We start from the raw sequence: 12,976 nt of genomic DNA, 5'->3' as shown, positions 1-12,976 counted from the left end.
GAGGCAAAATAACATAATTAAAATGACATAACAAGTCAAACTTATTACATATAAGAAATTACATTCAAAATAGAAGTTCAAGACACTTTTCTAAATCAAAATGACATAACAAATCAAGTCATTACATATAAGAAGTCATTACATAATCAAAATAACATAATCAAAATGACATAATAAAAAGCACGAAGGGTTTCCAATTTCCATTGTTTCCTATTTTTGGATTTGGGATTAGGTTACTTTTTTTACGTATAGTGAGAAATCCTTTTGAATAAACGTCACGAAGGATTAGGTTAATTCTTTAGGATTTGAGATTATATGTGTGTTAGTGAAAAAATAAATTTAAAGCACGTGACTTCTTCCTTTTATTTTTTTATTCTTTTAGTTTTTTTAATTATAAGATGACAAAAAAATGCTGACGTGGCAGCTGAGTCACTTAAGTGACTTGCCACATCAACTTTGACTCGATCAAAATTGACCTTTTGCAAAAGGGGTAAAGATAAGGGGTCAAAAGTGCTATTTTGAAACATAGGTGGCCTAAATCGCAACTACTGAAACTTAGGGGGCCAAAATCGCAACTACTGAAACTTAGGGGGCAAAAATTGCTATTTTGAAACATAGGGGGACAAAATCACAACTTTCTGAAACTTAAGGGGCTAGAAGTGCTATTTTGAAACATAAGGGGCCAAAATTGCAAGTTTCTGAAACTTAGGGGGCCAAAAGTGCAATTTAACCTACTTATTATTATAGTATTTTTTAATTGTCTTTTGTTGTTATTAGCATATTTAAGGGTGTGAATCACATGTTTAGAAACTCATGCCACTAAAACAATCCAACATAATAAAACAAGAATTTAATTTATATGCACCGTCGGTGTAAAGTTATTTTGCACATGCGTCCAATAATATACCGACACATCATATATGGTAATTAAAAACACATGATGTGTCACATTCATTAAATGATGTGGCAACGCGTCATTGGATATATGTGTAAAAAAAAATTACACCGACGGTGCACAACAATTAAACTCATAAAACAACAACAACAATAATAATAATAATAATAATAATAATAATAATAATAATAATAATAATAATAATAATAATAATAATAATAATAATAATAATAATAATAATAATAATAATAATAATAATAATAATAATAATAATAATAATAATAATAATAATAATAATAATAATAATAATAATAATAATAATAATAATAATAATAATAATAATAATAATAATAATAATAATAATAATAATAATAATAATAATAATAATAGTAATTGATAAAAGAAACAGAGTAAAAAGAATGAAAACAGATACGCGTGAGAGATAGAGAGAATAACCGGCGAGAGAGAAGGAGCGTAACCGCGCGAGGAAGAGAACCGGAAGCAGTGTGTGCGATGGCGGCAGCGATGCGCGATTCCGGTTGTGCTTTGTTTTGTGACAGCGGCGGTGTTCGGCAGCGGCGATCTCCTTCCCTTTCTTCGAATCTGATTCTTTTGGTTTTGTTGGATTGGTGTGGATTGGATATAGTGGTGATTGTGCTTTGATGATGATTTGTTGGAAAACAATTTTCTATTTCTTTTGGTTTTTGAGATGATGGTGGTTGTGGTTGAAGCAACGGTTTGGATATAGGAAAACGGCGGCGGTTGTTGTCGTTGTTACAGTGATGGGAAGTGTTGTTGGTGTGGGAGGTTGTGATGATTTATGTGGCGGAGTTGGTTTGAATGTGGTGGTTATGAGAAGGTTGTTAATGGTGGTAGTGGTTTGAAGGAAAATGGAGTTTGTGAGAGGAGAAAGAAGCAGCCCTGCTGCACTGTGTTTTTTCTGTTATTTTTGCTCTGTTTTTTGCGTTCTCTCCCCTTCCTTAGTGTGGAATTCTTGAGTTTATGTAGCAAAAGGATTAAGTTTTTTTAGCATTGAATCCTGATTGATTTGAATTAAGAATGAAATGAATGATGATTGAACAAATTTGCAAGTGAATGAGAATTTTCCCTTTTGGCTTGATCTGCTTCAATGCACTTTATGGAGAAAATTTGAATTTTCCTTTCCTAGCCAATTCATGCGTGTCTGCAACTTTGATCTTTATCTTCTTTTTTTTATTTTTTTAACAAGGATAGTAATAATAATAAAAATAACAAAATAAAAAAAAAGGACACTAGCAAGATTAGAACCCACGACCATGCGCTTATCACTCCTCAAACACTTTCTTACCTACCAAATTGGCTAATTCACATAGGATGCGTTTGATCTGCTAAAAAATAGGGGACTGGACTGGACAACTTTTGTTGTACCCTGTTTGATTTGAAACATGCTATGGAACTGGACAAATTAGGCAGCAAGAAACAGGACAAAAACAAGATTTTTTGTCCCTCACTGAACCACAGGACAACTTTTTGTCCACAGTACAACTATAAAAAATACGAAAATACCCATTTTATTTTCAAATATAAAAATATTATCGCCTTATATCTCTTCGGTACAGTTTTATCCTGTCCTGTATTATCTTGTTCTGTCATGTACTGTTCTGTCCAGTTCTTGCTGTTTTACGAATTAAACGCACCCATATTCAACAATAAACGCGACACAAAACCCTATATGACAAAAAGAGTGGACAAAATTTAGGGTACGACAGCTGCCCCTATTTAATTATTTTTCACTCGAGGTCATGGCTGAAGAGAGTCTTCATGTACTCGTGGGGAAGATAATTAAATACGAAAGGACCCCAAATTTTGTCCATGGATGAAAACTGTCAACGGCGATAGGACTCTAAACTGTCAGCGGGGTTGAGACTCTAAGTTGCTGGCCAGACAAGGAGGAGACCCGAATTTACAAAATATGGATGAAAAAACCAAATAGTGTGGGCCTCCGAAAAAACTAAATAGTGTGGGCCTCCGAAACAAACCAAATAGTGTGGGCCTCCGAGAAAAAACTAAATAGTGTGGGCCTCCGAAACAACTAAATAGTGTGGGCCTCCGAAAAACAAAATAGTGTGGGCCTCCAAAAATTTCAAATATGGATGGGACTCCGAAATAACCAAATAGTGTGGGCCTCCGAAAATTTCAAATATGGATGGGACCCCGAAATAACCAAATAGTGTGGGCCTCCGAAAATTTCAAATATGGATGGGACTCTGAAATAACCAAATAGTGTGGGCCTCTCAAATATGGATGGGACTCCGAAAAAACCAAATAGGAAAATAGATCTTTGCAGACTCGAGCGTCATCGCCATGATCGAGAAAATAAGCAGATTCGAGCATCATCACTTATATTGAAAAAGTAAACAGATCTTCGCGGACTCGGGCGTCATCGCTATGATCGAGAAAATAAGCAGATTCGAGCATCATCGCTTATATTGAAAAAGTAAACAGATCTTCGCAGACTCGGACGTCATCGCTATGATGGAGAAAATAAGCAGATTCGAGCATCATCACTTATATTGAAAAAGTAAATAGATCTTCGCAGACTCGGCCGTCATCGCTATGATCGAGAAAATAAGCAGATTTGAGCAGCATCGCTTATATTGAAAAAGTAAACAGATCTTCGCAGACTCGGGCGTCATCGCTATGATCGAGAAAATAAGCAGATTCGAGCATCATCGCTTATATTGAAAAAGTAAACAGATCTTCGCAGACTCGGGCGTCATTGCTATGATCGAGAAAATAAGCAGATTCGAGCATCATCGCTTATATTGAAAAAGTAAACAGATCTTTGTAGACTCGGGCGTCATCGCTATGATCAAGAAAAATAAGCAGATTCGAGCATCATCGCTTATATTGAAAAAGTAAACAGATCTTCGCAGACTCGGGCGTCATCGCTATGATCGAGAAAAATAAGCAGATTCGAGCATCATCGCTTATATTGAAAACGTAAACAGATCTTCGCAGACTCGGGCGTCATTGCTTAGTTTGAAAGATAAGTCGTCGCCTCGGTGGGTGCTTAGACTTAAAGATAAACAGATCGTCGCCTCGGAGGTGCTTAGATCGAAAGACAAGTCGTCGCCTCGGGGGGTGCTTAGACTAAAAGATAAATAGATCGTCACCTCGAAGGTGCTTAGATCTCAAAGACAAGTCGTCGCCTCGGGGGGTGCTTAGACTCGAAGATGAATAAATAGGGATTAATATGGACTTCTACAGAATCTTTTCTGATGCCATGTATGCGTGTAGTTGCATTTGCTGATGCATGATATATTTATGTGTTTTGATGAATATTATGCATATGGGTGCGATAATGTATGCTATGCGAAATGCATGGTCGATGCATGAAGTGAAAGTAGAGATTGAGCTTTGCGGTGCCGCTGGTACTGGATGTTTCACGGTTGAGTTCTGGAGAGTGCCAATGAATATTGGGCTTAGGTGAAAACAAATTCATTTTTATCGGAGAATCAGGAGTTCTCGAAATACAGGCATGGTGCAAGATGCATGAATGATAGGTTATGATGGATGCAATTGATACATAATTTGATTCTAAAGCAAATCAAGTATGAATGATGTAAGATGCATGGTTATGAATTGAATGTTTTGAAAAGTTTCCCCATGGTGGGGAATGAATGGGTTGAGAAGGTTTTTTCGCTAGCATGATTCCCTGACACTCGTGTTCACTCAATAATTGCAGATGCATGGCCAAGTTTACTTGAGCAGCTTGAAAGTATGGAGAGGAATTGCCCCTGTTGTAACTTATTTTGCCCTTTTTGTTTTTCTCTTTATATATATATTTTTGAAAACATCCCTAACTTTTGCCTGGACCGCTCTTTCGAGTTTTCAGTCCACCGGGAGAATATTTCCTTTTTAGGTGCCCCTAATTTTTGCCTGGACCGCCTTTTCAGGTTTTCGATCCACCGGGACGCTCTCTATTGCCTAAGTCGCCCTTTTGGGTTTTCGACTTAGCGAGCATTTTTTTACATCTCTTTTCTTTGGGCCTTGTATTTTGACTGCATCAAACTGTGAGCGAAGACTCTTCTTCATCCCTGGGGTGATAAACACATGTTGCCCCAGTATTTGAATCCTTGAAAGGCATGCCCCAGATTAAATCGTTGACCCAGAATGCCCCCAATGCTTGATGTTGAAAAGTGTGCCCTTGATTGATTGGCGCTTTGAAGGTTTGATACATCGTTAGAAACATTTTGGCCTCAATCAACAAGATATTCAGATAATCTGCCCCTTGATTATAAGGATGTACTCTTGATTAGCAGGACCCCTAGGTGATTTTCCCCTTGTTAGGAGTGTCTTGAAATGATTTATCTTTTAATCAGACCCTTGTTGAAATTTCCTCAATGCTAAGTATTGATTTGTTAGTGAAATTGTTTCTTTTGAGAAGTAATTTTAATGCAACTCACATGCAAGTTTTTTTTGAAATCGGATAATGTTACAAGGAACATGATAGAAAGAAAATGATTAGCAATGATTCACAAACATGAGGAGTCAGTTTAACAACAATTTTGCTGAGTATGCTTTCATAGTTAACCTAGCTTCAATTAGGTCTTTTGAGGGTTATAACGTGGCTTGGTTCACGGTTTTTGAAAAAAGGATTATAAGGCTCAAAATTTTATTTTATCCCACCCGTTCTCCTTTGATGTCCTCCATTCCTAAATTCAATTAACTCAATGGATGCATTCAGTTGACAAGAGAATTTTGGTAGCTATGATGACCGAGGTAGATACAATGGTCGAAGCACGGATGAAGTTTTTGAGGTGACAATCACTTTTTTCACAAGCTTGTTCCATTTTTTCTTTTAATCCTTTACTTTTGCATGGACCATTTATTTTGAATCTGTGGTCCATCAGGATGCCCTAACTTTTGCCTAAGTCTCTTTTCAATTTTTTCTTCATTCATTCATATTTACTTAGCGGGCTTTATTTTTTTTGGAACAACTCTTGAGAGATTTTACTTTTGATTTGAGAAAGTTGTGACTGCCATGTCAACTGTTTGTTTATCCTCTTATTGTTTCCTTCATGTGCACGAGGTAATTGATGTGCTTAAACCTCTTATTGGAGTGATTAGATGGACTAAGTCTCTTGCATTATGGTGCATCATCAAATTAATTGAAAAACTACCCTGCCCCTGGTTTAGATTAGTGGGTTTTTAGAAAAAAATAAAAAGAACACCGACTTCGGGCTCAAAGGGGTTGTCTACGGATTATCTCCTTATATCTCCAGTGTTTGGGGAGGTGAAACAATGCCTTACATCATCAGTTCGGTCTTACTAATAAAAGCATATGTCAGCAAATTCAGTTATTTTATTTCGTGATCCTCCTCCTAAGTTTGTTAACATACGAGAAGTGAAATGGAAAATCGAGTGATCATATAAGATGGATTCCAAAACATGCATGCTTATTTTATTAAAAATACTAGTCAAGAGTACAAATTTAAAAACAAACAATTCTTAGCAAGAAAGAAACTACAACTGAAAATAGAAAGCCTAATGACTCTAGGGATGAGCCTCCTTATTGATTCAATGACTTTGAAGATGCCCCTTGACGTTCTTGCACTTAACTAGGTAAGGAGTGATCACTTACGAATCAGATTCCTCTTTGAATGAAAGCAATTTGCGGTCGATAAGCTCCTGAACCTTATGTTTAAAACCCCTACAATTCTCAATATTGTGTCCGGGTGCCCCATCGTGATAGTCACATCTAGCATTCTCATCGAAACCGGGTGGGTAAGGTGGTGTCACGGGGGGAAGAGGTTTTAGTTCGACCATCCCTTTCTGGATTAAGTACGGCAGTATTTGACCATACGGTATGGGTACATGATCAAAGTGTGTGTGTCTCCTCTTATGGTTACTTTTCGGCCCATCTTGGTACTTCCGAGGGTACCCATTTTGTTGCTGATGATGATTCTGCTGAGGTATCACTAATGGTTGCTGAGGCAGAGGTATATGGCCTGCTTGTTGCGGGTACTGCCCATTGGCTACAGCCGCCACATACGGGTATTGGAAGTATGGCATCTGAGTCAAAGGCATTTGTGATGATCCTACCACCACAACATTAGCTTCTCCCTCTTTCTTCTTATCGTCGTTGCTGGAGAACTTCTTTGCCCCATCTTGACCATTGGAGGCACTTTTTATTTTACCGCTCTTCAACCCCTCTTCCACTCGTTCTCCAATCATAACCATGTCGGCAAAGCTAGATGAGATACTCCCTATCATCTTCTCGTAGTATGGACCCTGCAACGTACTCATAAAAGTGTCAACCAATTCTTTTTCTATCAACGGTGGTTGCACACGAGCAGCCAATTCTCTCCACCTTTGAGCATATTCTTTGAAAGATTCACCGCTCTTCTGAATGAGATTTTGAAGTTGCATGCGATTGGGAGCCATGTCCAAGTTATACTTGTATTGCTTTAGGAAAGCATCAGCAAGATCCTTCCATGTCTGGATTTGGGTCCTCTCCAATTGCATATACCAATCCAATGATGCTCCACTTAGACTGTCTTGGAACACATGGATCATAAGCTTCTCATCAGTGGCGTGCGCAGCCATCTTCCTGTAGAACATCTTCAAGTGATTCCTTGGGCATTGGACACCCTTGTACTTCTCAAAGTCGGGTACTTTGAATTTTGGAGGGATGACCACATCTGGAACTAAGCACATATCCATAGCATCGACCCCATAAGCACTGAAACCTTCTACAGCCTTTAGTCTTTCTTCAAAAGCCTGGTACATTTGAGCAGGTTCAATATCAAGGTGAGCATTGATAGTTGTTGATTGTTTTGGCATATAACCTACCACTTCATTGGTTGCAGGACGAGGTTGGCTACTTCCTTTTTGGCCCATTAAAACCCCTTGGGGAGTAGGGTCTCCACTTGTGGCTGGTATTATGACAGGAGTCTGAGTTGGGTCGCTTCCTTCTTCTAGAGGAGTATAGCCCTTAGGAAGGCCGAGTTCAGGCCAATCCGTACTCCTTGGCGGTTGAGCGGTACTTTCCTTGGTGGCCAAATTTTGGAATAGCTCGAGGAGCTTACCTATTGTTGTTTTTACAGAGTCAACATCCTCTCTTAATGTCGCATTAATCTGCTCTTGTTGGTCCATGACCCTTTGCAAGTTGGCACGTGTCCCGTGGGAGTGTCGAGTGGGCGCGCGAGGCGGTTGTTTCGCAAATTTTCGGGCTATCTTGAATTTCCTGAGTGTCGGGAAACCTGCTAGCGGGATTACGATCGAAGGAGGATGAAGGTGTAAGATAGATGAACTTCATGGTTTGGAAATGCAGGTGCATGTATGCAGATGATGAAAAGTGCATGAATATGCAAGAAGATTTTTTCAAAACATGCTAAAAGATTTTAATGACTTGATGCAATGTGACCAAAGAAGGTCTGGGTGTGCCCCCAACGACAAGTTGGAAGGGTAATTGGAAATTGATTACGTAACTTAAATAGGGGGCTCCCTATGATAGGTTGGTTCTAAATTTTCACTACCCGATCCCCTCACATGTAGGTTCTAAGATTTTTGTTTGTTTAAGGGCGAACACCAAGGTCGCGGCCCTCATTCAGGATTTCCCCACGAGATTGGGCTAACCAATTCGAAGGGTGTCCCTTAAATGGAGTCATTGGGTTCTACACAAGGTCCCTAGAGTCATCGACCATGTCCAAAATTCCGCCAAGAGGATGGGCTAGCCAATTCCAGACGGACTTTTTGAACAAATCTACTCTAGGCGGAGTTTTCGCATATCATCGATTGGGATGTACATCCCATGGGCCCATACTACTTACTCCTTACTTAACTTAAGTTTTTTCTCAAGCTCGGGTGTAGAGCTTTTCTCAAACAACAAATCATAACCCACAATTGATATATATACAACATAAATAAATCAAATTAAAACAAATAAAACATAAAAGCAAGACCAAATAGAAAATAATGAAACACAAGAAAAGCAAGCAAACAAACGGAAAACACTCAACCCTAAGACTAACAAGGATAGGCTTAACTCTCTTTAAATGTCCCCAGTGAAGTCGCCAGCTGAAGCAGGTGGAAAAAATGCGCGAGCGTAAAGCGCTCGCTTAAACAGTAAAGTCGCCACCGAACTTTATTTATTCACGAAGGAAAAGGAAAATATCGATAAAACCTTGGAAGAATAGAAAGATGGTCGTCGCAACCATTTCCGAGTTCGGGAGTCGATTATGTGAGGGGAAGTTATTAACACCCCTCGCATCCGTTGTACTCAACGGGAACCTTCTGGTTAATTTTAGGGTTAAAAGAGTGTTTTAATTTATTTGTTTGCTTTTATTAATTATCGGAATTATTTACAAGTGGGGAAAAATGTTAGTTTTTTATTAGTGGGCTCGACAAGATGTTGAATCCTGCTCCTACGTATTCCCTGGTGCGATGGGAAACTCAAAGCCCCGTAGTTCTGGTAGAAAATGCTTGTGTGTTGGTTGATTTTATTTATGAAAACTTTTTAATGCGCTTTGGCAAAAAACTTTGTTTGACTAAAAAAAAAGGAAAGACTCGTGCCTGGGAGATGGTACCCGTTTGAGGAAAAAAAATAAAATTGAGCGTGTATGAACGCGAAAAGAGTGAAGTTTGATGAGTTGAGATTGATTTTAAGTTGTGGAAGACAAACAACCGATAGGCAAGGCGCATGGCCAGCGTTCGATCATTTGAGAGATGAGCGGATGTACATCCGCCGGTCCCATTTTCGATCCAATTTTATTTATTAAAAAAAAATGTTTTACTTCGAAATGATCTCATAAAATGATACTTATTATTATAGTATTTTTTTAATTGTCTTTTGTTGTTATTAGCATATTTAAGGGTGTGAATCACATGTTTAGAAACTCATGCCACTAAAACAATCCAACAGATATGATAAAACAACAACAATAATAATAATAATAATAATCTATAACTATATATAAAAAGGATAGGTGAGTTTGGGATGGACTTTTCAATATACCTATTTTACCCTTGACTTAGTTTCACAACTTCCATTAACTAATCAATTTAAAAAAATAAAAAATAAATTCAAATCATAAAAATGTGAATAAGTGGCAAATGAGTTGCCTATACATGAATGATTATCAACTTAATACTACATCTATACTATATAAAAAGATAATACAGATATTTTTGGTGTCAATTTTTCATAATACCAACAATATCCTTATTTTTTTAGCAATAAAAATCTTTTTTTTATTAAAAATATCATCATAACATAAAATATTTTTTTGGACATAAGTTAGACACAGGCAGGCGCGGAACGCGCCTGTCTGGCCCGCTAGTAATAATAATAATAATAATTGATAAAAGAAACAGAGTAAAAAGAATGAAAACAGATACGCGTGAGAGATAGAGAGAATAACCGGCGAGAGAGAAGGAGCGTAACCGCGCGAGGAAGAGAACCGGAAGCAGTGTGTGCGATGGCAGCAGCGATGCGCGATTCCGGTTGTGCTTTGTTTTGTGACAGCGGCGGTGTTCGGCAGCGGCGATCTCCTTCCCTTTCTTCGAATCTGATTCTTTTGGTTTTGTTGGATTGGTGTGGATTGGATATAGTGGTGATTGTGCTTTGATGATGATTTGTTGGAAAACAATTTTCTATTTCTTTTGGTTTTTGAGATGATGGTGGTTGTGGTTGAAGCAACGGTTTGGATATAGGAAAACGGCGGCGGTTGTTGTCGTTGTTACAGTGATGGGAAGTGTTGTTGGTGTGGGAGGTTGTGATGATTTATGTGGCGGAGTTGGTTTGAATGTGGTGGTTATGAGAAGGTTGTTAATGGTGGTAGTGGTTTGAAGGAAAATGGAGTTTGTGAGAGGAGAAAGAAGCAGCGCTGCTGCACTGTGTTTTTTCTGTTATTTTTGCTCTGTTTTTTGCGTTCTCTCCCCTTCCTTAGTGTGGAATTCTTGAGTTTATGTAGCAAAAGGATTAAGTTTTTTTAGCATTGAATCCTGATTGATTTGAATTAAGAATGAAATGAATGATGATTGAACAAATTTGCAAGTGAATGAGAATTTTCCCTTTTGGCTTGATCTGCTTCAATGCACTTTATGGAGAAAATTTGAATTTTCCTTTCCTAGCCAATTCATGCGTGTCTGCAACTTTGATCTTTATCTTCTTTTTTTTATTTTTTTTTTTATTTTTTTAACAAGGATAGTAATAATAATAAAAATAACAAAATAAAAAAAAAGGACACTAGCAAGATTAGAACCCACGACCATGCGCTTATCACTCCTCAAACACTTTCTTACCTACCAAATTGGCTAATTCACATAGGATGCGTTTGATCTGCTAAAAAATATGGGACTGGACTGGACAACTTTTGTTGTACCCTGTTTGATTTGAAACAGGCTATGGAACTGGACAAATTAGGCAGCAAGAGACAGGACAAAAACAAGATTTTTTGTCCCTCACTGAACCACAGGACAACTTTTTGTCCATAGTACAACTATAAAAAATACGAAAATACCCATTTTATTTTCAAATATAAAAATATTATCGCCTTATATCTCTTCGGTACAGTTTTATCCTGTCCTGTATTATCTTGTTCTGTCCTGTACTGTTCTGTCCAGTTCTTGCTGTTTTACGAATCAAACGCACCCATATTCAACAATAAACGCGACACAAAACCCTATATGACAAAAAGAGTGGACAAAATTAGGGTACGACAGATATCAACCTATGTTTTTCTTTGCTTATAAAAAAAAACCTATGTTTTTCTTTTTGACAAAAACCTATGTTTTAAAAAGCAAATAAAAAACAAAAAAATAACAACCTATGTTTTACTTACACAGCAAGTTATTAATTAAAAATATATATACTTGTCGACATTTTCGTTATCAATAAAAAAAGAGCTTCAAAATAGGTTGGCTTGAAAGATAGGAAGTCAAAAGGTTCAGTCTCTTTCATGGAAATCTTCATTAACAATATTCTAAGATGCATACTATTCAAAAATAATAATATGGTCAGTAAGATATCTTTGATGGTGATACCACTTTAAATATCATACATTACTAATAAATGGTCCATACAATGTCAGGTAATATTTATGTAACTTATACATATTTTGCTCCAATGGTGTGCTATCATGTGGGTATCATACATTATTAACAAGTGGTCACTTTTATATTTATTTTTTTAATTGAAATTAATGGTATTAAATTGATGATACGACACCTTAAATAAGATACCGTGTCATCAATTTTGATACTCTCTATGTCACGTCATGGAACTCCAATGATAAAAAAATTAAGGTACGAATCATTAACATATGATACTCTTATTGGAAATGCTCTAATGAGATGTATAATATCTTGTTTTGTATCCTGGTCTCTAATTTCTTTTTATTTTCAGCACCAGCTAACTGGATTGCTTGGTTTGAGAGTAGTTTTGGTATCAATTGGTTTCAGTCCCTCTTAATAGCAGTTGCGGGTGATCAAATCATGATCCTCTCTATCAAGTCCAGCGTCAATCACCACTATATCAACTAACGATCGATTTGTATCCTCTAAATTAGTAAAGTGTATAAGAAAATTAATGGTTATGACATGAACAACTTCATAATTTGTTATGATATGCATCTATAATATATACTTTTAATATTATTCACTTTATTAATGTAAAGTTTGCCTGTTCAAAAAAAATTATAATCTAAAATGAATCACATTTTAAAGGAGTCGGAACCATAATATTTGTATCCTTGCTGGCAATGTTTTAAGTTTCATAACAATCACAACAAAATTTCCAATATAAATTTTAATTATTTTTAGTTAGACTTTTTACACATTAATTCCTAGGCCATTTTCTTAGTGATGAAGACATTGGATAGTTTACATACATTAATTAGAGGAAATATTCAATCCTCATACTAATTCCATGTGTACTTTGAAAGTTATAAATATTCAATCCTCATACCAAACTTTTGCATTCTATCCAAAAACATGGGCTCCCATTCTGCAGGTTCTTCGGAACAAGAGTTTTTTCACTGATGAGCCGTTGGAGGTATCGGACATCCTACTTTCAACCGCACTAACACAAAGTGG

At 37.0% G+C, this 12,976-nt stretch overlaps 1 protein-coding gene across 1 annotated transcript; it reads right to left on the bottom strand.

Moving 5' to 3' along the window:
• Positions 1-6,517: 6,517 nt before the first annotated feature.
• On the bottom strand, positions 6,518-8,035 carry LOC123896210. Its single transcript, XM_045946627.1, has one exon. The coding sequence runs from the start codon at positions 8,033-8,035 to the stop codon at positions 6,518-6,520; it is 1,518 nt and encodes a 505-aa protein (XP_045802583.1).
• Positions 8,036-12,976: the final 4,941 nt, after the last annotated feature.

The sequence above is a fragment of the Trifolium pratense genome, linkage group LG7 (genome assembly GCF_020283565.1).
Source record: "Trifolium pratense cultivar HEN17-A07 linkage group LG7, ARS_RC_1.1, whole genome shotgun sequence".
Classification (NCBI taxonomy): domain Eukaryota; kingdom Viridiplantae; phylum Streptophyta; class Magnoliopsida; order Fabales; family Fabaceae; genus Trifolium; species Trifolium pratense.
The sequence above is the reverse complement of the archived record's forward strand: the minus strand, read 5'-3'. Positions and strand labels throughout refer to the sequence as shown.